Source organism: Drosophila persimilis, unplaced genomic scaffold (assembly GCF_003286085.1).
Source record: "Drosophila persimilis strain 14011-0111.01,24,50 unplaced genomic scaffold, DperRS2 tig00002334-arrow-arrow-pilon, whole genome shotgun sequence".
Classification (NCBI taxonomy): domain Eukaryota; kingdom Metazoa; phylum Arthropoda; class Insecta; order Diptera; family Drosophilidae; genus Drosophila; species Drosophila persimilis.
The window spans coordinates 1-26,787 of record NW_020825668.1 but is presented as its reverse complement, the minus strand read 5'-3'; the positions used below and the strand labels follow the sequence as shown (position 1 = coordinate 26,787).

At 55.9% G+C, this 26,787-nt stretch overlaps 4 protein-coding genes across 4 annotated transcripts; all 4 read left to right on the top strand.

Moving 5' to 3' along the window:
* Positions 1-1,235: 1,235 nt before the first annotated feature.
* On the top strand, positions 1,236-4,715 carry LOC6604061 (IQ motif and SEC7 domain-containing protein 3). The gene is made up of 5 exons (XM_026994379.1): positions 1,236-1,300; positions 1,586-1,782; positions 1,851-3,169; positions 3,237-4,089; positions 4,154-4,715. Exons 1-5 carry the CDS (start codon positions 1,236-1,238, stop codon positions 4,630-4,632), a joined length of 2,913 nt encoding a protein of 970 aa, XP_026850180.1. The 3' UTR covers positions 4,633-4,715.
* A 3,436-nt stretch (positions 4,716-8,151) lies between these two features.
* Positions 8,152-11,631, top strand: LOC113567204 (IQ motif and SEC7 domain-containing protein 3-like). Its single transcript, XM_026994378.1, has 5 exons — positions 8,152-8,216; positions 8,502-8,698; positions 8,767-10,085; positions 10,153-11,005; positions 11,070-11,631. Exons 1-5 carry the CDS (start codon positions 8,152-8,154, stop codon positions 11,546-11,548), a joined length of 2,913 nt encoding a protein of 970 aa, XP_026850179.1. The 3' UTR covers positions 11,549-11,631.
* A 1,880-nt stretch (positions 11,632-13,511) lies between these two features.
* Positions 13,512-16,990, top strand: LOC113567203 (IQ motif and SEC7 domain-containing protein 3-like). The gene is given in 6 exon segments (XM_026994377.1): positions 13,512-13,576; positions 13,862-14,058; positions 14,127-15,445; positions 15,513-16,256; positions 16,259-16,364; positions 16,429-16,990. Coding segments are annotated over 6 exon segments (2,910 nt in total). The 3' UTR covers positions 16,908-16,990.
* Positions 16,991-19,205: 2,215 nt separating this feature from the next.
* On the top strand, positions 19,206-20,916 carry LOC113567202 (IQ motif and SEC7 domain-containing protein 3-like). The gene is made up of 3 exons (XM_026994376.1): positions 19,206-19,417; positions 19,486-20,789; positions 20,857-20,916. The coding sequence occupies exons 1-3, from the start codon at positions 19,366-19,368 to the stop codon at positions 20,914-20,916; spliced, it is 1,416 nt and encodes a 471-aa protein (XP_026850177.1). The 5' UTR covers positions 19,206-19,365.
* The last annotated feature ends 5,871 nt before the right edge of the window (positions 20,917-26,787 follow it).

Here is a 26,787-nt window from a genome sequence, read left to right as displayed (position 1 = left end):
GATTGCCATGATGGCATCCCTGGTAGCCATGTCGCGGGCCTGGATACGGACACCATTGCGGCTGATGAGCTTGGTGTGATAGCTACTGTTGCCCACCCTCGGGTCATTCTGCAGCTTGTCCAGAATGGGCATAATGTCGGGGACAGCTGGCAGAATGATGGGGGGGGGGAATAATTGTCGTTGGTTGGTGCTGTCGCTGCAGCATCCGAGTCATCACTGTCATCATCGTCATCGTCATCCACCTCGGCGCGGACGCGCTTCAGTGGCGAACGGGCCGCTGCAGCAGAGGTGGATGGGATATCATCGGTATTGGCTGTGTTTGTTGCTATTGGCTGATGTTGTTGTTGTTGTTGATGTGTTTGCTGCTGCTGATGTTCCTCTGGCGGCGGTGGTGGGGGGGGTCCGCCTGTTAACATTGCTGTTAACAGGCATCGTCTGGCTGCCGACGTAATTGTAGTTGTCGTTTTTGTGTTTGATGTCGCTGTTTGTGTGCTGATGTATGTCATCATTGTATTTGTGGTTGTGGTATTGGCTGTGTGCATTGCATTTGGAACCGCTGCTGTGGCCGATCGAGCGGGGTTTGTGCCATGGCTGTGGTTCGAGTTCGAACTCGCTCCCGAACGGGCACTCGAGCACGAATCTTGTGTTGGCTGCTGTTCGTGTAGAGGCTGCTCGAGTGCCCTCTCGTACTGTCGCTGGTACGAGGTCGTTACCCGCTCTCTCTTTGCGCCTTCTCTCGTTCCTTGCTGTTTCCGGCTCTCTCCACACGAAGCATCGGCATACGGTGCATCGATACGTGTATGTGTGTGTTGGAGTGTGGCCTTCTGTCCCACCGAGTGGCCATGCAGGAGTTGCGTCGCAAGCGCAGCTCGCTTCTGCAGCCATTGCCAGAGCAGCAGCCACCACCAGCAAGAACAACACCAGCACATCCAGGGCGCCGACAGCAGCAGCAACAGCAAGCTCAAACGCCAGCCAATCCCTGGCGCGGACAGCAGCAGCAGGCAGCATGGACGCCACTCAAAGTCTCCTCTCCTGGGCGACGAAGAGGACAACAACATCAGCAGAAGCAGAAGCAGCAGCAGCCAATACATACAAAAAAACAGACGCCTGCTGCCTCTGGCCCACGCACTGGGCGACGACGTCCAGAGCAGCCATTGAGCCGTTCCCAGGCACAACAGCAGCAGCAGCTACAGCAGATGCAGCAGCACCAGCAGCAGCAGCACCAGCACCAGGGAATGCACAAGAAGAACTCGATCCGCAATGGCGGAGATGTCCTCAAGCGCGGACGGGCACAGTCAGCGTAAGTATTGCCTCTCTCAAAGGGAAAACCATGGACACGATTGGGGAGCCTCTTCTTTATGGGATTACCCAAAGATATAAGTCTCGTTTGGAGGCATTGAGTGTCTTGAAAGGGAATCGGGAACAGATTAATAGAATAGATACGACCCTTTGGTGATATTTTGGCGATGTCCCTTCCGTTTAAAGACGGAAATTCTGCTGTTAAAAATTCCAGTTTAGATCTCTGTTTGTTTTGCCTCAATCAATCAACAATCAATAGCATAGCATAGTTGTTAGCTCTGTGACAAAGCATAGATACGTATCTACGGAGGAGATTGAAAGCAGTACAGGAGGCAGGTGGCAGCTGGACTAAGAGCTCTATTAAACGCCAGATCCCCTCCTCCATTGCACACTCTGGGCATTCTGGCAATCAAAAGTCGCGCTCTCTGTCGATGCGGGAGCGACGACAGCTGGACTGCAGTCCCATACCACGTAGTCAATCGGGTAAGGAATCACTCTCTCCCCCTGCTTGTGGATCCTTTGCTTAATCCAACTCCTCTGTCTTTTTGCAGGCGCCTCTCCCGTTTCCATTTCGGGATCCACAGCCACCGCTGGCGGAATGGCCTCCCATCCGCATGTGAATCTGCTGCACGCGGCCGAGCCGCATTACTACAATGCCCAGGGAGCCGTCTACTACACCAGCTACCACGGCTCCCCGCACGACCTGAGCTACGCCAGCTCCGCGGACGTCTCGCTGAACGCCTCGTGGGTGAACGCCAGCGGGCACAGCCCCCACACGCCCTACTACTCGGCGGCACAGATCTACATGCGCCCCAAGGGCGGCAGCACCACGCCCACTCCCAGCTGCAGCGGCAGCACGGGCAGCGGCAGCGGCAGTGGCAGCGGCAGCTGCAAGAAGGTTCCGCCGGAGGTGCCCAAGCGCACCTCTTCGATCACGGCACAGCAGCAGAGCCAGCTGCTGCTGCTGCAGCGCCAGACACCGCCGCCCCCGTCGCTGCTGCGGACCAACGGGCTCTGCAAGACGGCGGAGAACGGCAGCCTGACCTCCGTCCAGAGTTCCGGCTCAGACTCGAGCGTCACCTCGGCGGAGCGGAACATGAACAGCGACCTCGGATCGGACCGCAGCAACTCCCCCCACACGTGGAAGCGTGGCACGGCCCTGAACAGCTCCCAGCAGTTCTCCACGCACTCGGCCGACTCGGTATCGGTCTCGGTGCCCAGCGGAGGTGGAGGTGGAGCCGTTGTGGTCTCCGGAGCAGCCATAGCTGCTGCTGGGCCCGGAGCTTATGCCGCACAGATGCAGGCGGCCGTGGCAGCGGCCACAGCGGCGGGCGGAGTACCGCCGACGGACGATCATGCCGTCTCGTCGCACACCAGCGCCGCGCAGTACGAGCAGCACGAACAGCAGCAGCACGAGCAGCAGCAGCTGCAGGCAGCGGCCTCCGCCGCGGGCGTGGCCCAGAACTACAAGATGTCGGAGACCATACGCAAGCGGCAGTACCGCGTGGGCCTCAATCTGTTCAACAAGAAGCCGGAGAAGGGCATCACCTATCTCATCCGCAGGGGCTTCCTCGAGAACACGCCACAGGGCGTGGCTCGTTTCCTGATCACGCGCAAGGGCCTCTCCCGCCAGATGATCGGCGAGTATCTGGGCAATCTGCAGAACCAGTTCAACATGGCCGTGCTCAGCTGCTTCGCCATGGAGCTGGACCTGTCCGGCCGCCAGGTGGACGTGGCCCTGCGCAAGTTCCAGGCCTACTTCCGGATGCCCGGGGAGGCGCAGAAGATTGAGCGGCTGATGGAGATCTTCTCGCAGCGCTACTGCGAGTGCAATGCGGACATTGTGGGGCGCCTAAGATCATCCGATACGGTAGAGTCTCCCCTCCCCTCCCCTCCTTGGAGGTTCGCCTACTAATCCGATTTATATTTGTTTACAGATCTTTGTGCTGGCATTTGCCATCATTATGCTCAATACGGATCTGCACACGCCCAATCTGAAGCCGGAAAGGCGCATGCGCGTCGAGGACTTCATCAAGAATCTGCGAGGCATCGACGATTGCCACGACATTGACAAGGACATGCTGAGCGGCATCTATGAGCGCGTCAAGTCGGACGAGTTCAAGCCGGGCAGCGACCACGTCACCCAGGTGATGAAGGTGCAGGCCACCATTGTCGGCAAGAAGCCGAATCTGGCGCTGCCCCACCGGCGGCTGGTCTGCTATTGCCGCCTGTACGAGATACCCGACGTGAACAAGAAGGAGCGGCCGGGCGTCCACCAGCGCGAGGTGTTCCTCTTCAACGACCTGCTGGTCATCACCAAGATATTCAGCAAGAAGAAGACCTCCGTGACGTACACGTTCCGCAACAGCTTCCCGCTCTGCGGCACGGTGGTGACCCTGCTGGACATGCCCAACTATCCGTTCTGCATCCAGCTGTCGCAGAAGGTCGACGGTAAGATCCTGATCACCTTCAATGCCCGCAACGAGCACGACCGCTGCAAGTTTGCCGAGGATCTCAAGGAGTCCATCAGCGAGATGGACGAAATGGAATCGCTGCGCATCGAGGCAGAGCTGGAGCGCCAGAAGTCGGCGCGCAACCGGGCCCCGGGGAACGCAGAGAACCGCGATAGTGGCGTGGCCGATGTGGAGGTGTGTCCCTGTCCCTATGGCTCCCAGCCCGGCGGCGGCTCCCAGGCAGCCGGCGAGCAGGCAGCTGGCAACTCGGCCGACTCCACGCAGCAGCTGAAGCGCAGTGCGCTCAGCAACAGTCTCCTGGACATGCACGAGCAATGTGAGTTCTCAGACTCAAATTTTGATATGTGAGAGCGTTTGTCTTATTCCGAGTCTCCTTCCAGTTGGCAACGAGAAGCCCCAGCGACGAGGCAGCGTCGGCTCCCTGGACAGCGGCATGAGCATCTCCTTCCAGTCGACCACCACGTCCAGCGCCTCGCGGGAGAATGCGGCGGCCATTGCAGCTGCCGCCAATGCAGCGGCGGCTGCCAAGATGCGTTTCAACATGCCGCCAACGGCGGCGATTGCCACGCCCAACAATGTGTATGCAGCGCCCGGAATGCAGGCGTACACGCATGCCAACTTTGTGCAGCAGTCGCAGGCCGCCTACATGATGCAGCAGCAGCAAATGCTTCAGCAACAGGCACAAATGCAAGCCCAGGCGCAAGCCCAGGCCCAAGCGCAGGCTCAGGCGCAGGCGCTACAGCAGCAGGGAGGCGGAGGAGCAGGAGTAGGAGGAGGAGCCGTGGTCACGGGTCGAATCCCTGGAAGGGAGAGGAAGGCCTCACGCTCCGATGAGAACGCACGGTCGACGGAGGTCTAAGTCATCTACTCATCTACGTATTGTACATTTCCGTTGTTCAGCAAAGCGATAAATATTAAATCTATATAGCATATAGAGTCAAATATCTGTATAATCCGAATCGAAACGAACCGAAAGCCATTTTTTCTGCAACACCTAACAAACAAACATACACACACACCACACACACAGCTTACGAGTATATAGTGAATTTTGAATGTTCCTTCGTTCTCTGCTAATATTAATTGATGTACATAAATTAAACAATTGTCTGTTTCCCGCACTATCTACTTGCTAAAATAAGTTTCTAAAACTAATTGTATATATATACATTCAGCATACACGCATACACGTACGATATACATATACATGTAGCCCCTACGATCTACGATAGCTATTCTCAATATATATATACAAACACGTACACACATATATATAGATATATATATATATATATGTATATATACAAACAAATTGTATAACACTTGACTTCCTCCAAGAACTTGAAACACCAATTTACCCAAGGCAACCTCTAAGCGACATAACGCCCCCCCCCCCCCCCCCCACACACACATTTTTATCTAATCTTCTCTACCAATTAATTACAAATGCGATCTATGAATGTACGATTACTAGTTCTATTAGCACATACTAACATCCCGCCCCGTTGAGTGCGCGGATGATAGTTTTTTTGCCCCTGCTCCAGCCAATGCTCCACTAGCTCTACCTCACTCACCTGCAAATGCAACTAGTAGCTGCGGCACAGGAACCCACAGCAGCAGCAGCGGCGGCGGCGTTGGGCTGCTCCAGCTGCCCGCCCTGAGTATGCCCAATGCCAGACAAACTCGGATGCTGCAGCGACAGCACCAACCAACGACAATTATTCCCCCCCCCCCCATCATTCTGCCAGCTGTCCCCGACATTATGCCCATTCTGGACAAGCTGCAGAATGACCCGAGGGTGGGCAACAGTAGCTATCACACCAAGCTCATCAGCCGCAATGGTGTCCGTATCCAGGCCCGCGACATGGCTACCAGGGATGCCATCATGGCAATCCTGGGCGATGGCGACGGCAACGAGGCGATGACTGGCCACTACACACACCAGCACAAGAGTGACCGTGGGCTACGGATCGTCGTGCGAGATCTACACCACTCCACAAGCACCCAACTAATAAAAAATCAGATGGCCGAATTGGGTTATTATGTTATATTTATTAGAGCCATTAAAGGGAGATCCGATGGACAGCCGCTCGACCAGTTCGAGTTGGAGATAGCCCCCAAGCCGGATGAAAGCCACCACGATGTCCTCCAATTAACCCAGCTGGGCAACCAGTTGGTGACCGTTGAGAGGCAGGCCAAGCCGGTGGACCCAGCCCAGTGCCACAGATGTCAGGCATTCGGGCACACCCGCACCTACTGCAGGCGTTCATTCGTCTGTATGAAGTGTGCGGGTGCCCACGCGTCCACGGCATGTGCCAAGCCAAGGGCAGACGCCCCTAAATGCGCCAATTGCCAGGGCGCCCACATCAGCGCCTACAAGGGATGTCCGGCATTCAAGGCAGCAAGGGGCCGCCTTCTGTCCCACCGAGTGGCCATGCAGGAGTTGCGTCGCAAGCGCAGCTCGCTTCTGCAGCCATTGCCAGAGCAGCAGCCACCACCAGCAAGAACAACACCAGCACATCCAGGGCGCCGACAGCAGCAGCAACAGCAAGCTCAAACGCCAGCCAATCCCTGGCGCGGACAGCAGCAGCAGGCAGCATGGACGCCACTCAATGTCTCCTCTCCTGGGCGACGAACACACACATACACGTATCGATGCACCGTATGCCGATGCTTCGTGTGGAGAGAGCCGGAAACAGCAAGGAACGAGAGAAGGCGCAAAGAGAGAGCGGGTAACGACCTCGTACCAGCGACAGTACGAGAGGGCACTCGAGCAGCCTCTACACGAACAGCAGCCAACACAAGATTCGTGCTCGAGTGCCCGTTCGGGAGCGAGTTCGAACTCGAACCACAGCCATGGCACAAACCCCGCTCGATCGGCCACAGCAGCGGTTCCAAATGCAATGCACACAGCCAATACCACAACCACAAATACAATGATGACATACATCAGCACACAAACAGCGACATCAAACACAAAAACGACAACTACAATTACGTCGGCAGCCAGACGATGCCTGTTAACAGCAATGTTAACAGGCGGACCCCCCCCACCACCGCCGCCAGAGGAACATCAGCAGCAGCAAACACATCAACAACAACAACAACATCAGCCAATAGCAACAAACACAGCCAATACCGATGATATCCCATCCACCTCTGCTGCAGCGGCCCGTTCGCCACTGAAGCGCGTCCGCGCCGAGGTGGATGACGATGACGATGATGACAGTGATGACTCGGATGCTGCAGCGACAGCACCAACCAACGACAATTATTCCCCCCCCCCATCATTCTGCCAGCTGTCCCCGACATTATGCCCATTCTGGACAAGCTGCAGAATGACCCGAGGGTGGGCAACAGTAGCTATCACACCAAGCTCATCAGCCGCAATGGTGTCCGTATCCAGGCCCGCGACATGGCTACCAGGGATGCCATCATGGCAATCCTGGGCGATGGCGACGGCAACGAGGCGATGACTGGCCACTACACACACCAGCACAAGAGTGACCGTGGGCTACGGATCGTCGTGCGAGATCTACACCACTCCACAAGCACCCAACTAATAAAAAATCAGATGGCCGAATTGGGTTATTATGTTATATTTATTAGAGCCATTAAAGGGAGATCCGATGGACAGCCGCTCGACCAGTTCGAGTTGGAGATAGCCCCCAAGCCGGATGAAAGCCACCACGATGTCCTCCAATTAACCCAGCTGGGCAACCAGTTGGTGACCGTTGAGAGGCAGGCCAAGCCGGTGGACCCAGCCCAGTGCCACAGATGTCAGGCATTCGGGCACACCCGCACCTACTGCAGGCGTTCATTCGTCTGTATGAAGTGTGCGGGTGCCCACGCGTCCACGGCATGTGCCAAGCCAAGGGCAGACGCCCCTAAATGCGCCAATTGCCAGGGCGCCCACATCAGCGCCTACAAGGGATGTCCGGCATTCAAGGCAGCAAGGGGCCGCCTTCTGTCCCACCGAGTGGCCATGCAGGAGTTGCGTCGCAAGCGCAGCTCGCTTCTGCAGCCATTGCCAGAGCAGCAGCCACCACCAGCAAGAACAACACCAGCACATCCAGGGCGCCGACAGCAGCAGCAACAGCAAGCTCAAACGCCAGCCAATCCCTGGCGCGGACAGCAGCAGCAGGCAGCATGGACGCCACTCAATGTCTCCTCTCCTGGGCGACGAAGAGGACAACAACATCAGCAGAAGCAGAAGCAGCAGCAGCCAATACATACAAAAAAACAGACGCCTGCTGCCTCTGGCCCACGCACTGGGCGACGACGTCCAGAGCAGCCATTGAGCCGTTCCCAGGCACAACAGCAGCAGCAGCTACAGCAGATGCAGCAGCACCAGCAGCAGCAGCACCAGCACCAGGGAATGCACAAGAAGAACTCGATCCGCAATGGCGGAGATGTCCTCAAGCGCGGACGGGCACAGTCAGCGTAAGTATTGCCTCTCTCAAAGGGAAAACCATGGACACGATTGGGGAGCCTCTTCTTTATGGGATTACCCAAAGATATAAGTCTCGTTTGGAGGCATTGAGTGTCTTGAAAGGGAATCGGGAACAGATTAATAGAATAGATACGACCCTTTGGTGATATTTTGGCGATGTCCCTTCCGTTTAAAGACGGAAATTCTGCTGTTAAAAATTCCAGTTTAGATCTCTGTTTGTTTTGCCTCAATCAATCAACAATCAATAGCATAGCATAGTTGTTAGCTCTGTGACAAAGCATAGATACGTATCTACGGAGGAGATTGAAAGCAGTACAGGAGGCAGGTGGCAGCTGGACTAAGAGCTCTATTAAACGCCAGATCCCCTCCTCCATTGCACACTCTGGGCATTCTGGCAATCAAAAGTCGCGCTCTCTGTCGATGCGGGAGCGACGACAGCTGGACTGCAGTCCCATACCACGTAGTCAATCGGGTAAGGAATCACTCTCTCCCCCTGCTTGTGGATCCTTTGCTTAATCCAACTCCTCTGTCTTTTTGCAGGCGCCTCTCCCGTTTCCATTTCGGGATCCACAGCCACCGCTGGCGGAATGGCCTCCCATCCGCATGTGAATCTGCTGCACGCGGCCGAGCCGCATTACTACAATGCCCAGGGAGCCGTCTACTACACCAGCTACCACGGCTCCCCGCACGACCTGAGCTACGCCAGCTCCGCGGACGTCTCGCTGAACGCCTCGTGGGTGAACGCCAGCGGGCACAGCCCCCACACGCCCTACTACTCGGCGGCACAGATCTACATGCGCCCCAAGGGCGGCAGCACCACGCCCACTCCCAGCTGCAGCGGCAGCACGGGCAGCGGCAGCGGCAGTGGCAGCGGCAGCTGCAAGAAGGTTCCGCCGGAGGTGCCCAAGCGCACCTCTTCGATCACGGCACAGCAGCAGAGCCAGCTGCTGCTGCTGCAGCGCCAGACACCGCCGCCCCCGTCGCTGCTGCGGACCAACGGGCTCTGCAAGACGGCGGAGAACGGCAGCCTGACCTCCGTCCAGAGTTCCGGCTCAGACTCGAGCGTCACCTCGGCGGAGCGGAACATGAACAGCGACCTCGGATCGGACCGCAGCAACTCCCCCCACACGTGGAAGCGTGGCACGGCCCTGAACAGCTCCCAGCAGTTCTCCACGCACTCGGCCGACTCGGTATCGGTCTCGGTGCCCAGCGGAGGTGGAGGTGGAGCCGTTGTGGTCTCCGGAGCAGCCATAGCTGCTGCTGGGCCCGGAGCTTATGCCGCACAGATGCAGGCGGCCGTGGCAGCGGCCACAGCGGCGGGCGGAGTACCGCCGACGGACGATCATGCCGTCTCGTCGCACACCAGCGCCGCGCAGTACGAGCAGCACGAACAGCAGCAGCACGAGCAGCAGCAGCTGCAGGCAGCGGCCTCCGCCGCGGGCGTGGCCCAGAACTACAAGATGTCGGAGACCATACGCAAGCGGCAGTACCGCGTGGGCCTCAATCTGTTCAACAAGAAGCCGGAGAAGGGCATCACCTATCTCATCCGCAGGGGCTTCCTCGAGAACACGCCACAGGGCGTGGCTCGTTTCCTGATCACGCGCAAGGGCCTCTCCCGCCAGATGATCGGCGAGTATCTGGGCAATCTGCAGAACCAGTTCAACATGGCCGTGCTCAGCTGCTTCGCCATGGAGCTGGACCTGTCCGGCCGCCAGGTGGACGTGGCCCTGCGCAAGTTCCAGGCCTACTTCCGGATGCCCGGGGAGGCGCAGAAGATTGAGCGGCTGATGGAGATCTTCTCGCAGCGCTACTGCGAGTGCAATGCGGACATTGTGGGGCGCCTAAGATCATCCGATACGGTAGAGTCTCCCCTCCCCTCCCCTCCTTGGAGGTTCGCCTACTAATCCGATTTATATTTGTTTACAGATCTTTGTGCTGGCATTTGCCATCATTATGCTCAATACGGATCTGCACACGCCCAATCTGAAGCCGGAAAGGCGCATGCGCGTCGAGGACTTCATCAAGAATCTGCGAGGCATCGACGATTGCCACGACATTGACAAGGACATGCTGAGCGGCATCTATGAGCGCGTCAAGTCGGACGAGTTCAAGCCGGGCAGCGACCACGTCACCCAGGTGATGAAGGTACAGGCCACCATTGTCGGCAAGAAGCCGAATCTGGCGCTGCCCCACCGGCGGCTGGTCTGCTATTGCCGCCTGTACGAGATACCCGACGTGAACAAGAAGGAGCTGCCGGGCGTCCACCAGCGCGAGGTGTTCCTCTTCAACGACCTGCTGGTCATCACCAAGATATTCAGCAAGAAGAAGACCTCCGTGACGTACACGTTCCGCAACAGCTTCCCGCTCTGCGGCACGGTGGTGACCCTGCTGGACATGCCCAACTATCCGTTCTGCATCCAGCTGTCGCAGAAGGTCGACGGTAAGATCCTGATCACCTTCAATGCCCGCAACGAGCACGACCGCTGCAAGTTTGCCGAGGATCTCAAGGAGTCCATCAGCGAGATGGACGAAATGGAATCGCTGCGCATCGAGGCAGAGCTGGAGCGCCAGAAGTCGGCGCGCAACCGGGCCCCGGGGAACGCAGAGAACCGCGATAGTGGCGTGGCCGATGTGGAGGTGTGTCCCTGTCCCTATGGCTCCCAGCCCGGCGGCGGCTCCCAGGCAGCCGGCGAGCAGGCAGCTGGCAACTCGGCCGACTCCACGCAGCAGCTGAAGCGCAGTGCGCTCAGCAACAGTCTCCTGGACATGCACGAGCAATGTGAGTTCTCAGACTCAAATTTTGATATGTGAGAGCGTTTGTCTTATTCCGAGTCTCCTTCCAGTTGGCAACGAGAAGCCCCAGCGACGAGGCAGCGTCGGCTCCCTGGACAGCGGCATGAGCATCTCCTTCCAGTCGACCACCACGTCCAGCGCCTCGCGGGAGAATGCGGCGGCCATTGCAGCTGCCGCCAATGCAGCGGCGGCTGCCAAGATGCGTTTCAACATGCCGCCAACGGCGGCGATTGCCACGCCCAACAATGTGTATGCAGCGCCCGGAATGCAGGCGTACACGCATGCCAACTTTGTGCAGCAGTCGCAGGCCGCCTACATGATGCAGCAGCAGCAAATGCTTCAGCAACAGGCACAAATGCAAGCCCAGGCGCAAGCCCAGGCCCAAGCGCAGGCTCAGGCGCAGGCGCTACAGCAGCAGGGAGGCGGAGGAGCAGGAGTAGGAGGAGGAGCCGTGGTCACGGGTCGAATCCCTGGAAGGGAGAGGAAGGCCTCACGCTCCGATGAGAACGCACGGTCGACGGAGGTCTAAGTCATCTACTCATCTACGTATTGTACATTTCCGTTGTTCAGCAAAGCGATAAATATTAAATCTATATAGCATATAGAGTCAAATATCTGTATAATCCGAATCGAAACGAACCGAAAGCCATTTTTTCTGCAACACCTAACAAACAAACATACACACACACCACACACACAGCTTACGAGTATATAGTGAATTTTGAATGTTCCTTCGTTCTCTGCTAATATTAATTGATGTACATAAATTAAACAATTGTCTGTTTCCCGCACTATCTACTTGCTAAAATAAGTTTCTAAAACTAATTGTATATATATACATTCAGCATACACGCATACACGTACGATATACATATACATGTAGCCCCTACGATCTACGATAGCTATTCTCAATATATATATACAAACACGTACACACATATATATAGATATATATATATATATATGTATATATACAAACAAATTGTATAACACTTGACTTCCTCCAAGAACTTGAAACACCAATTTACCCAAGGCAACCTCTAAGCGACATAACGCCCCCCCCCCCCCCACACACACATTTTTATCTAATCTTCTCTACCAATTAATTACAAATGCGATCTATGAATGTACGATTACTAGTTCTATTAGCACATACTAACATCCCGCCCCGTTGAGTGCGCGGATGATAGTTTTTTTGCCCCTGCTCCAGCCAATGCTCCACTAGCTCTACCTCACTCACCTGCAAATGCAACTAGTAGCTGCGGCACAGGAACCCACAGCAGCAGCAGCGGCGGCGGCGTTGGGCTGCTCCAGCTGCCCGCCCTGAGTATGCCCAATGCCAGACAAACTCGGATGCTGCAGCGACAGCACCAACCAACGACAATTATTCCCCCCCCCCCATCATTCTGCCAGCTGTCCCCGACATTATGCCCATTCTGGACAAGCTGCAGAATGACCCGAGGGTGGGCAACAGTAGCTATCACACCAAGCTCATCAGCCGCAATGGTGTCCGTATCCAGGCCCGCGACATGGCTACCAGGGATGCCATCATGGCAATCCTGGGCGATGGCGACGGCAACGAGGCGATGACTGGCCACTACACACACCAGCACAAGAGTGACCGTGGGCTACGGATCGTCGTGCGAGATCTACACCACTCCACAAGCACCCAACTAATAAAAAATCAGATGGCCGAATTGGGTTATTATGTTATATTTATTAGAGCCATTAAAGGGAGATCCGATGGACAGCCGCTCGACCAGTTCGAGTTGGAGATAGCCCCCAAGCCGGATGAAAGCCACCACGATGTCCTCCAATTAACCCAGCTGGGCAACCAGTTGGTGACCGTTGAGAGGCAGGCCAAGCCGGTGGACCCAGCCCAGTGCCACAGATGTCAGGCATTCGGGCACACCCGCACCTACTGCAGGCGTTCATTCGTCTGTATGAAGTGTGCGGGTGCCCACGCGTCCACGGCATGTGCCAAGCCAAGGGCAGACGCCCCTAAATGCGCCAATTGCCAGGGCGCCCACATCAGCGCCTACAAGGGATGTCCGGCATTCAAGGCAGCAAGGGGCCGCCTTCTGTCCCACCGAGTGGCCATGCAGGAGTTGCGTCGCAAGCGCAGCTCGCTTCTGCAGCCATTGCCAGAGCAGCAGCCACCACCAGCAAGAACAACACCAGCACATCCAGGGCGCCGACAGCAGCAGCAACAGCAAGCTCAAACGCCAGCCAATCCCTGGCGCGGACAGCAGCAGCAGGCAGCATGGACGCCACTCAATGTCTCCTCTCCTGGGCGACGAAGAGGACAACAACATCAGCAGAAGCAGAAGCAGCAGCAGCCAATACATACAAAAAAACAGACGCCTGCTGCCTCTGGCCCACGCACTGGGCGACGACGTCCAGAGCAGCCATTGAGCCGTTCCCAGGCACAACAGCAGCAGCAGCTACAGCAGATGCAGCAGCACCAGCAGCAGCAGCACCAGCACCAGGGAATGCACAAGAAGAACTCGATCCGCAATGGCGGAGATGTCCTCAAGCGCGGACGGGCACAGTCAGCGTAAGTATTGCCTCTCTCAAAGGGAAAACCATGGACACGATTGGGGAGCCTCTTCTTTATGGGATTACCCAAAGATATAAGTCTCGTTTGGAGGCATTGAGTGTCTTGAAAGGGAATCGGGAACAGATTAATAGAATAGATACGACCCTTTGGTGATATTTTGGCGATGTCCCTTCCGTTTAAAGACGGAAATTCTGCTGTTAAAAATTCCAGTTTAGATCTCTGTTTGTTTTGCCTCAATCAATCAACAATCAATAGCATAGCATAGTTGTTAGCTCTGTGACAAAGCATAGATACGTATCTACGGAGGAGATTGAAAGCAGTACAGGAGGCAGGTGGCAGCTGGACTAAGAGCTCTATTAAACGCCAGATCCCCTCCTCCATTGCACACTCTGGGCATTCTGGCAATCAAAAGTCGCGCTCTCTGTCGATGCGGGAGCGACGACAGCTGGACTGCAGTCCCATACCACGTAGTCAATCGGGTAAGGAATCACTCTCTCCCCCTGCTTGTGGATCCTTTGCTTAATCCAACTCCTCTGTCTTTTTGCAGGCGCCTCTCCCGTTTCCATTTCGGGATCCACAGCCACCGCTGGCGGAATGGCCTCCCATCCGCATGTGAATCTGCTGCACGCGGCCGAGCCGCATTACTACAATGCCCAGGGAGCCGTCTACTACACCAGCTACCACGGCTCCCCGCACGACCTGAGCTACGCCAGCTCCGCGGACGTCTCGCTGAACGCCTCGTGGGTGAACGCCAGCGGGCACAGCCCCCACACGCCCTACTACTCGGCGGCACAGATCTACATGCGCCCCAAGGGCGGCAGCACCACGCCCACTCCCAGCTGCAGCGGCAGCACGGGCAGCGGCAGCGGCAGTGGCAGCGGCAGCTGCAAGAAGGTTCCGCCGGAGGTGCCCAAGCGCACCTCTTCGATCACGGCACAGCAGCAGAGCCAGCTGCTGCTGCTGCAGCGCCAGACACCGCCGCCCCCGTCGCTGCTGCGGACCAACGGGCTCTGCAAGACGGCGGAGAACGGCAGCCTGACCTCCGTCCAGAGTTCCGGCTCAGACTCGAGCGTCACCTCGGCGGAGCGGAACATGAACAGCGACCTCGGATCGGACCGCAGCAACTCCCCCCACACGTGGAAGCGTGGCACGGCCCTGAACAGCTCCCAGCAGTTCTCCACGCACTCGGCCGACTCGGTATCGGTCTCGGTGCCCAGCGGAGGTGGAGGTGGAGCCGTTGTGGTCTCCGGAGCAGCCATAGCTGCTGCTGGGCCCGGAGCTTATGCCGCACAGATGCAGGCGGCCGTGGCAGCGGCCACAGCGGCGGGCGGAGTACCGCCGACGGACGATCATGCCGTCTCGTCGCACACCAGCGCCGCGCAGTACGAGCAGCACGAACAGCAGCAGCACGAGCAGCAGCAGCTGCAGGCAGCGGCCTCCGCCGCGGGCGTGGCCCAGAACTACAAGATGTCGGAGACCATACGCAAGCGGCAGTACCGCGTGGGCCTCAATCTGTTCAACAAGAAGCCGGAGAAGGGCATCACCTATCTCATCCGCAGGGGCTTCCTCGAGAACACGCCACAGGGCGTGGCTCGTTTCCTGATCACGCGCAAGGGCCTCTCCCGCCAGATGATCGGCGAGTATCTGGGCAATCTGCAGAACCAGTTCAACATGGCCGTGCTCAGCTGCTTCGCCATGGAGCTGGACCTGTCCGGCCGCCAGGTGGACGTGGCCCTGCGCAAGTTCCAGGCCTACTTCCGGATGCCCGGGGAGGCGCAGAAGATTGAGCGGCTGATGGAGATCTTCTCGCAGCGCTACTGCGAGTGCAATGCGGACATTGTGGGGCGCCTAAGATCATCCGATACGGTAGAGTCTCCCCTCCCCTCCCCTCCTTGGAGGTTCGCCTACTAATCCGATTTATATTTGTTTACAGATCTTTGTGCTGGCATTTGCCATCATTATGCTCAATACGGATCTGCACACGCCCAATCTGAAGCCGGAAAGGCGCATGCGCGTCGAGGACTTCATCAAGAATCTGCGAGGCATCGACGATTGCCACGACATTGACAAGGACATGCTGAGCGGCATCTATGAGCGCGTCAAGTCGGACGAGTTCAAGCCGGGCAGCGACCACGTCACCCAGGTGATGAAGGTGCAGGCCACCATTGTCGGCAAGAAGCCGAATCTGGCGCTGCCCCACCGGCGGCTGGTCTGCTATTGCCGCCTGTACGAGATACCCGACGTGAACAAGAAGGAGCGGCCGGGCGTCCACCAGCGCGAGGTGTTCCTCTTCAACGACCTGCTGGTCATCACCAAGATATTCAGCAAGAAGAAGACCTCCGTGACGTACACGTTCCGCAACAGCTTCCCGCTCTGCGGCACGGTGGTGACCCTGCTGGACATGCCCAACTATCCGTTCTGCATCCAGCTGTCGCAGAAGGTCGACGGTAAGATCCTGATCACCTTCAATGCCCGCAACGAGCACGACCGCTGCAAGTTTGCCGAGGATCTCAAGGAGTCCATCAGCGAGATGGACGAAATGGAATCGCTGCGCATCGAGGCAGAGCTGGAGCGCCAGAAGTCGGCGCGCAACCGGGCCCCGGGGAACGCAGAGAACCGCGATAGTGGCGTGGCCGATGTGGAGGTGTGTCCCTGTCCCTATGGCTCCCAGCCGGCGGCGGCTCCCAGGCAGCCGGCGAGCAGGCAGCTGGCAACTCGGCCGACTCCACGCAGCAGCTGAAGCGCAGTGCGCTCAGCAACAGTCTCCTGGACATGCACGAGCAATGTGAGTTCTCAGACTCAAATTTTGATATGTGAGAGCGTTTGTCTTATTCCGAGTCTCCTTCCAGTTGGCAACGAGAAGCCCCAGCGACGAGGCAGCGTCGGCTCCCTGGACAGCGGCATGAGCATCTCCTTCCAGTCGACCACCACGTCCAGCGCCTCGCGGGAGAATGCGGCGGCCATTGCAGCTGCCGCCAATGCAGCGGCGGCTGCCAAGATGCGTTTCAACATGCCGCCAACGGCGGCGATTGCCACGCCCAACAATGTGTATGCAGCGCCCGGAATGCAGGCGTACACGCATGCCAACTTTGTGCAGCAGTCGCAGGCCGCCTACATGATGCAGCAGCAGCAAATGCTTCAGCAACAGGCACAAATGCAAGCCCAGGCGCAAGCCCAGGCCCAAGCGCAGGCTCAGGCGCAGGCGCTACAGCAGCAGGGAGGCGGAGGAGCAGGAGTAGGAGGAGGAGCCGTGGTCACGGGTCGAATCCCTGGAAGGGAGAGGAAGGCCTCACGCTCCGATGAGAACGCACGGTCGACGGAGGTCTAAGTCATCTACTCATCTACGTATTGTACATTTCCGTTGTTCAGCAAAGCGATAAATATTAAATCTATATAGCATATAGAGTCAAATATCTGTATAATCCGAATCGAAACGAACCGAAAGCCATTTTTTCTGCAACACCTAACAAACAAACATACACACACACCACACACACAGCTTACGAGTATATAGTGAATTTTGAATGTTCCTTCGTTCTCTGCTAATATTAATTGATGTACATAAATTAAACAATTGTCTGTTTCCCGCACTATCTACTTGCTAAAATAAGTTTCTAAAACTAATTGTATATATATACATTCAGCATACACGCATACACGTACGATATACATATACATGTAGCCCCTACGATCTACGATAGCTATTCTCAATATATATATACAAACACGTACACACATATATATAGATATATATATATATATATGTATATATACAAACAAATTGTATAACACTTGACTTCCTCCAAGAACTTGAAACACCAATTTACCCAAGGCAACCTCTAAGCGACATAACGCCCCCCCCCCCCCCCCACACACACATTTTTATCTAATCTTCTCTACCAATTAATTACAAATGCGATCTATGAATGTACGATTACTAGTTCTATTAGCACATACTAACATCCCGCCCCGTTGAGTGCGCGGATGATAGTTTTTTTGCCCCTGCTCCAGCCAATGCTCCACTAGCTCTACCTCACTCACCTGCAAATGCAACTAGTAGCTGCGGCACAGGAACCCACAGCAGCAGCAGCGGCGGCGGCGTTGGGCTGCTCCAGCTGCCCGCCCTGAGTATGCCCAATGCCAGACAAACTCGGATGCTGCAGCGACAGCACCAACCAACGACAATTATTCCCCCCCCCATCATTCTGCCAGCTGTCCCCGACATTATGCCCATTCTGGACAAGCTGCAGAATGACCCGAGGGTGGGCAACAGTAGCTATCACACCAAGCTCATCAGCCGCAATGGTGTCCGTATCCAGGCCCGCGACATGGCTACCAGGGATGCCATCATGGCAATCCTGGGCGATGGCGACGGCAACGAGGCGATGACTGGCCACTACACACACCAGCACAAGAGTGACCGTGGGCTACGGATCGTCGTGCGAGATCTACACCACTCCACAAGCACCCAACTAATAAAAAATCAGATGGCCGAATTGGGTTATTATGTTATATTTATTAGAGCCATTAAAGGGAGATCCGATGGACAGCCGCTCGACCAGTTCGAGTTGGAGATAGCCCCCAAGCCGGATGAAAGCCACCACGATGTCCTCCAATTAACCCAGCTGGGCAACCAGTTGGTGACCGTTGAGAGGCAGGCCAAGCCGGTGGACCCAGCCCAGTGCCACAGATGTCAGGCATTCGGGCACACCCGCACCTACTGCAGGCGTTCATTCGTCTGTATGAAGTGTGCGGGTGCCCACGCGTCCACGGCATGTGCCAAGCCAAGGGCAGACGCCCCTGAATGCGCCAATTGCCAGGGCGCCCACATCAGCGCCTACAAGGGATGTCCGGCATTCAAGGCAGCAAGGGGCCGCCTTCTGTCCCACCGAGTGGCCATGCAGGAGTTGCGTCGCAAGCGCAGCTCGCTTCTGCAGCCATTGCCAGAGCAGCAGCCACCACCAGCAAGAACAACACCAGCACATCCAGGGCGCCGACAGCAGCAGCAACAGCAAGCTCAAACGCCAGCCAATCCCTGGCGCGGACAGCAGCAGCAGGCAGCATGGACGCCACTCAATGTCTCCTCTCCTGGGCGACGAAGAGGACAACAACATCAGCAGAAGCAGAAGCAGCAGCAGCCAATACATACAAAAAAACAGACGCCTGCTGCCTCTGGCCCACGCACTGGGCGACGACGTCCAGAGCAGCCATTGAGCCGTTCCCAGGCACAACAGCAGCAGCAGCTACAGCAGATGCAGCAGCACCAGCAGCAGCAGCACCAGCACCAGGGAATGCACAAGAAGAACTCGATCCGCAATGGCGGAGATGTCCTCAAGCGCGGACGGGCACAGTCAGCGTAAGTATTGCCTCTCTCAAAGGGAAAACCATGGACACGATTGGGGAGCCTCTTCTTTATGGGATTACCCAAAGATATAAGTCTCGTTTGGAGGCATTGAGTGTCTTGAAAGGGAATCGGGAACAGATTAATAGAATAGATACGACCCTTTGGTGATATTTTGGCGATGTCCCTTCCGTTTAAAGACGGAAATTCTGCTGTTAAAAATTCCAGTTTAGATCTCTGTTTGTTTTGCCTCAATCAATCAACAATCAATAGCATAGCATAGTTGTTAGCTCTGTGACAAAGCATAGATACGTATCTACGGAGGAGATTGAAAGCAGTACAGGAGGCAGGTGGCAGCTGGACTAAGAGCTCTATTAAACGCCAGATCCCCTCCTCCATTGCACACTCTGGGCATTCTGGCAATCAAAAGTCGCGCTCTCTGTCGATGCGGGAGCGACGACAGCTGGACTGCAGTCCCATACCACGTAGTCAATCGGGTAAGGAATCACTCTCTCCCCCTGCTTGTGGATCCTTTGCTTAATCCAACTCCTCTGTCTTTTTGCAGGCGCCTCTCCCGTTTCCATTTCGGGATCCACAGCCACCGCTGGCGGAATGGCCTCCCATCCGCATGTGAATCTGCTGCACGCGGCCGAGCCGCATTACTACAATGCCCAGGGAGCCGTCTACTACACCAGCTACCACGGCTCCCCGCACGACCTGAGCTACGCCAGCTCCGCGGACGTCTCGCTGAACGCCTCGTGGGTGAACGCCAGCGGGCACAGCCCCCACACGCCCTACTACTCGGCGGCACAGATCTACATGCGCCCCAAGGGCGGCAGCACCACGCCCACTCCCAGCTGCAGCGGCAGCACGGGCAGCGGCAGCGGCAGTGGCAGCGGCAGCTGCAAGAAGGTTCCGCCGGAGGTGCCCAAGCGCACCTCTTCGATCACGGCACAGCAGCAGAGCCAGCTGCTGCTGCTGCAGCGCCAGACACCGCCGCCCCCGTCGCTGCTGCGGACCAACGGGCTCTGCAAGACGGCGGAGAACGGCAGCCTGACCTCCGTCCAGAGTTCCGGCTCAGACTCGAGCGTCACCTCGGCGGAGCGGAACATGAACAGCGACCTCGGATCGGACCGCAGCAACTCCCCCCACACGTGGAAGCGTGGCACGGCCCTGAACAGCTCCCAGCAGTTCTCCACGCACTCGGCCGACTCGGTATCGGTCTCGGTGCCCAGCGGAGGTGGAGGTGGAGCCGTTGTGGTCTCCGGAGCAGCCATAGCTGCTGCTGGGCCCGGAGCTTATGCCGCACAGATGCAGGCGGCCGTGGCAGCGGCCACAGCGGCGGGCGGAGTACCGCCGACGGACGATCATGCCGTCTCGTCGCACACCAGCGCCGCGCAGTACGAGCAGCACGAGCAGCAGCAGCTGCAGGCAGCGGCCTCCGCCGCGGGCGTGGCCCAGAACTACAAGATGTCGGAGACCATACGCAAGCGGCAGTACCGCGTGGCCTCAATCTGTTCAACAAGAAGCCGGAGAAGGGCATCACCTATCTCATCCGCAGGGGGCTTCCTCGAGAACACGCCACAGGGCGTGGCTCGTTTCCTGATCACGCGCAAGGGCCTCTCCCGCCAGATGATCGGCGAGTATCTGGGCAATCTGCAGAACCAGTTCAACATGGCCGTGCTCAGCTGCTTCGCCATGGAGCTGGACCTGTCCGGCCGCCAGGTGGACGTGGCCCTGCGCAAGTTCCAGGCCTACTTCCGGATGCCCGGGGAGGCGCAGAAGATTGAGCGGCTGATGGAGATCTTCTCGCAGCGCTACTGCGAGTGCAATGCGGACATTGTGGGGCGCCTAAGATCATCCGATACGGTAGAGTCTCCCCTCCCCTCCCCTCCTTGGAGGTTCGCCTACTAATCCGATTTATATTTGTTTACAGATCTTTGTGCTGGCATTTGCCATCATTATGCTCATACGGATCTGCACACGCCCAATCTGAAGCCGGAAAGGCGCATGCGCGTCGAGGACTTCATCAAGAATCTGCGAGGCATCGACGATTGCCACGACATTGACAAGGACATGCTGAGCGGCATCTATGAGCGCGTCAAGTCGGACGAGTTCAAGCCGGGCAGCGACCACGTCACCCAGGTGATGAAGGTGCAGGCCACCATTGTCGGCAAGAAGCCGAATCTGGCGCTGCCCCACCGGCGGCTGGTCTGCTATTGCCGCCTGTACGAGATACCCGACGTGAACAAGAAGGAGCGGCCGGGCGTCCACCAGCGCGAGGTGTTCCTCTTCAACGACCTGCTGGTCATCACCAAGATATTCAGCAAGAAGAAGACCTCCGTGACGTACACGTTCCGCAACAGCTTCCCGCTCTGCGGCACGGTGGTGACCCTGCTGGACATGCCCAACTATCCGTTCTGTATCCAGCTGTCGCAGAAGGTCGACGGTAAGATCCTGATCACCTTCAATGCCCGCAACGAGCACGACCCGCTGCAAGTTTGCCGAGGATCTCAAGGAGTCCATCAGCGAGATGGACGAAATGGAATCGCTGCGCATCGAGGCAGAGCTGGAGCGCCAGAAGTCGGCGCGCAACCGGGCCCCGGGGAACGCAGAGAACCGCGATAGTAGCGTGGCTGATGTGGCGGTGTGTCCCTGTGCGTTCCTTTGAATGTTCCTTCGTTCTCTGCTAATATTAATTGATGTACATAAATTAAACAATTGTCTGTTTCCCGCACTATCTACTTGCTAAAATAAGTTTCTAAAACTAATTGTATATATATACATTCAGCATACACGCATACACGTACGATATACATATACATGTAGCCCCTACGATCTACGATAGCTATTCTCAATATATATATACAAACACGTACACACATATATATAGATATATATATATATATATGTATATATACAAACAAATTGTATAACACTTGACTTCCTCCAAGAACTTGAAACACCAATTTACCCAAGCAACCTCTAAGCGACATAACGCTGACATATAGACATTATTTTAAATTGTTATGTTTATTGTAATATTGTAAACGTAAATCAATTGTAACTGTTTTGTCTCGTCTTTGTTCCAGTGTAGTATCTCTTTTATTACCTGTTTTTCCGTCGTCTCCACTCCAGTCTATTACTTATCTGTATTGCTATTTCTGCAAGTGCTTGTCTCTTTTATTTAGTGCCTTTCCACTTATTTTCCATGCAAAGCACATGCATTGTTTACCTTTTCCCTTTATCTATTCCCCAATTGACTACGTGTTGCAACACTGCACATTTCTGCACATTTCGATCTCATTTCTTTAACCCCTTCTTCCCCCCCCTTATTGTTACTATCGTAATTAGTGCGGTTCTCCGACACCCCACTAAAAAAAAATTATTACAATCTGTGATAAAACTTCGGCGGCAACGGTGCTGACAATTGATTATCGGTTTCGTAATCGACTTTCAGATCAGCATCAGTTGCCGCCACACCCCCACCACTACGGCCTAAATTGAGCCAAATATGCTAGTCTTCGCATATATCCACTACGTTCCCTATAACTGCCCGCCCACATGTACATGATACATTCCTAGTCGTCTGCCCTCAGCAGGCGGCAAGGGTAGTAGAGGGGACTGAAGACCACATACCGCATTACAACCAACAAAACATCAAGTTGACAACTCACAGGGGATCAAATCAAATTTTAAGTTAGGGAAAATTACAAAGAAGAGACAGCATACTTTTGAGCGTGGCCCCACTTTACTTTCTTGACTCACACCGCACACACACACACTTGACACCCTCTTGACAATTCATACTTTTGGAGCCTTTTGCCCCGATCGCGGAATCGAGTCTCGAGTCTGGATCTCTGTCCAAACGAGAAAAAGTCGTGTCGTGAGCGTTGTGGAGTCGAGTCGTGTTTGAGGTTTAGTCCCTCCGTCAAAGTGCCGAAAAGTTTATCTCTCTCTCTTTCTCTTTTTCCCTTGCCCCCCCCCCCCACCCCCCCCCCCCCCCCCCCCCACCCACCATGCTGACTGCGGGCCTAGTCGAGGTTACAATTGTTTAACGTTGCTGCAGTTTATATGTTGTAAATTATTGTGCCATTAAATGTACTAGTGTGTTTGAGTGCCGTTTAAAAGTTAAATTGTAAAAAACAAACAAACAAAAATGTACATCTACTAAATTAAGACATATACTGCCCACAAAGAGAAATTAATAAAGCAACGCGCTTGGTTGCTGGCGGCTCACACCCCAGCCTCTCAGTTCCTCCCCTGTATGGAGCACTGTATGAGCCCTCAACCCAAAGCGGGTATATAATTGGAAAAAAAAACGCAAAAAAACTGTGTGAATCAATCTGACTTGACAAAATCTCCACTCGCGTCGGTCGAAAAATTTATTACCAAATCCAACCAAAGCCAATCCAGCGCAGCTATGCCACGCGGTTCCACTGCCAGAAGAGGACGACGACGACGAGGACCACACGGCGTCACAGCCAGGGATCGCCCCAAATCAGCCATTTCCACTGCCAGCTCCGACAGCGCCGCCGACGGCGAAGCCAGCGCCGACAGCGCAGCCACCGGCGCCGTGGCAGACGCAGCGATACTGAGACGCCAATCCACCGACTCCGCCACCTGGTTGGAGGCACTTCCTCCAATTCCTGGACCGGCTCCAGCCACCATTACCGGGTATGTGAGGACCACAAATACCGACACCACCATCACGGCCACTCCGGCCACAAGCCCCATCCCTGACCTGCCCTGCCCCAACAGCTGGGCGGCCATTCCCAATCTCACCAGCCAGGAGCAGTTCCAGATCGGCGATTGGGTTGAGGCGGTCCATACCCAGGAACGCCAGCGGCAGCAGAAGCAGCAGAACATCAGCAGCAGCAGCAGCGGTAGTCGCCGGCTTGAGGCATTGGCGGCGTCGGCAGCGGCAGCGGCGTCAGCCAAAGCACCGCAATGTCAAGCACCGCTATGCCAAGCCAAGCCAAGCCTAGCGGTACCGAGCGCGCCAATAATTCCGCTTCCCACACTCCAACACACACATACACGTATCGATGCACCGTATGGCCGATGCTTCGTGTGGAGAGAGCCGGAAACAGCAAGGAACGAGAGAAGGCGCAAAGAGAGAGCGGGTACGACCTCGTACCAGCGACAGTACGAGAGGGCACTCGAGCAGCCCCTACACGAACTGCAGACAACAAAAGATTCGTGCTCGAGTGCCCCGTTCGGGAGCGAGTTCGAACTCGAACCACAGCCATGGCACAACCCCCGCTCGATCGGCCCACAGCAGCGGTTCCAAATGCAAGGCACACAGCCAATACCACAACCACAAATACAATGATGACATACATCAGCACACAAACAGCGACATCAACACAAAAACGACAACTACCAATTACGTCGGCTGCCAGACGATGCCTGTTAACAGCAATGTTAACAGGCGGACCCCCCCCCCCACCACCGCCGCCAGAGGAACATCAGCAGCAGCAAACACATCAACAACAACAACAATATCAGCCAATAGCAACAAACACAGCCAATACCGATGATATCCCATCCACCTCTGCTGCAGCGGCCCGTTCGCCATGAAGCGCGTCCGCGCCGAGGTGGATGACGATGACGATGATGACAGTGATGATATGGTTTTTGAGTTTGATGACGATGACGACGACAATTGGATGCCAATTATGCATCGGCCAAACGACGACTCCGGGAAGTAACCAAAGGCAAGCAAATCCATATCCCCCAAATTCAAAACCATCTCCATCACCACAATCAAACCAGCAACAGCAACAACATCAGCGGACAATTACACAAAATGCCCTGCCCCCGCCCCTGCCCTGCCCTGCCCCTGCTCCAGCCAATGCTCCACTAGCTCTACCTCACTCACCTGCAAATGCAACTAGTAGCTGCGGCACAGGAACCCACAGCAGCAGCAGCGGCGGCGGCGTTGGGCTGCTCCAGCTGCCCGCCCTGAGTATGCCCAATGCCAGACAAACTCGGATGCTGCAGCGGCAGCACAACCAACGACAATTATTCCCCCCCCCCCATCATTCTGCCAGCTGTCCCCGACATTATGCCCATTCTGGACAAGCTGCAGAATGACCCGAGGGTGGGCAAACAGTAGCTATCACACCAAGCTCATCAGCCGCAATGGTGTCCGTATCCAGGCCCGCGACATGGCTACCAGGGATGCCATCATGGCAATCCTAGGCGATGGCGACGGCAACGAGGCGATGACTGGCACTACAACACCAGCACAAGAGTGACCGTGGGCTACGGATCGTCGTGCGAGATCTACACCACTCCACAAGCACCCAACTAATAAAAAATCAGATGGCCGAATTGGGTTATTATGTTATATTTATTAGAGCCATTAAAGGGAGATCCGATGGACAGCCGCTCGACCAGTTCGAGTTGGAGATAGCCCCCAAGCCGGATGAAAGCCACCACGATGTCCTCCAATTAACCCAGCTGGGCAACCAGTGGTGACCGTTGAGAGGCAGGCCAAGCCGGTGGACCCAGCCCAGGCCACAGATGTCAGGCATTCGGGCACACCCGCACCTACTGCAGGCGTTCATTCGTCTGTTTGAAGTGTGCGGGTGCCCACGCGTCCACGGCATGTGCCAAGCCAAGGGCAGACGCCCCTAAATGCGCCAATTGCCAGGGCGCCCACATCAGCGCCTACAAGGATGTCCGGCATTCAAGGCAGCAAGGGGCCGCCTTCTGTCCCACCGAGTGGCCATGCAGGAGTTGCGTCGCAAGCGCAGCTCGCTTCTGCAGCCATTGCCAGAGCAGCAGCCACCACCAGCAAGAACAACACCAGCACATCCAGGGCGCCGACAGCAGAGCAACAGCAAGCTCAAACGCCAGCCAATCCCTGGCGCGGACAGCAGCAGCAGGCAGCATGGACGCCACTCAATGTCTCCTCTCCTGGGCGACGAAGAGGACAACAACATCAGCAGAAGCAGCAGCAGCCAATACATACAAAAAAAAGACGCCTGCTGCCTCTGGCCCACGCACTGGGCGACGACGTCCAGAGCAGCCATTGAGCCGTTCCCAGGCACAACAGCACAGCAGCTACAGCAGCTGCAACAGCAGCCGCAGCGCGAACAACAACAGCGACAGCAGCAGCAGCAGCTTGCCAACAACCGCTCCCGGCAGAAGATGCAGCCGAAACGCCAATCTTGCGAGGGATCCTGCAGCCAGGCACTGTTGGAGAATACGCAGAGGATGACGCGATTGGAAAAGAGGCTGGAAGCGATGATGTCACTACTCACCTCGCTCATCCAATCCCAGGCAGTGACGGCAACTCCAGCAGTTCCAGTGACATCGGAAAATCCACCAACAATGGCAGCAGCAGCAGTGGTTGCCCCAGCTCCACAGCCACCACAAAAAACGTCAGGGCCAATGCCAGCCGCCATTCCAGAGACGGATCCTGAACGGTATGAAGAAAATGATGACGATGAGATGTGGACAGATGACGACTCCATGGATGACATTAAGGCCTACGCCCGCAACATGAGGTACCATCTTGACAACCAGATATCCTGGAACGCTGTGTACTAATTGGACACATCTCTGCCACTGCAAGGATTAAATGACAAATGCATATCAACCGCATGCCACAACAAAAATTAACAACGGACGCTGCCGCCATCAAAGCAATAAATAAAACATCAACACACACAAACATCCATTACACTTGGGCGGCCGGACCTGTGCCGTTCGAGTAGATGTGTGTCGTGTCCGCCATCGTCCTTAGCTGGTGGCCGGATCCAGTGCCATGGCATTCAGAGTGCCCTATGGTCCTGGAAAAGGAAAAATCCATCAGCCACACATACGATTAAAAAAGGGCTCTCAAAATACCTAC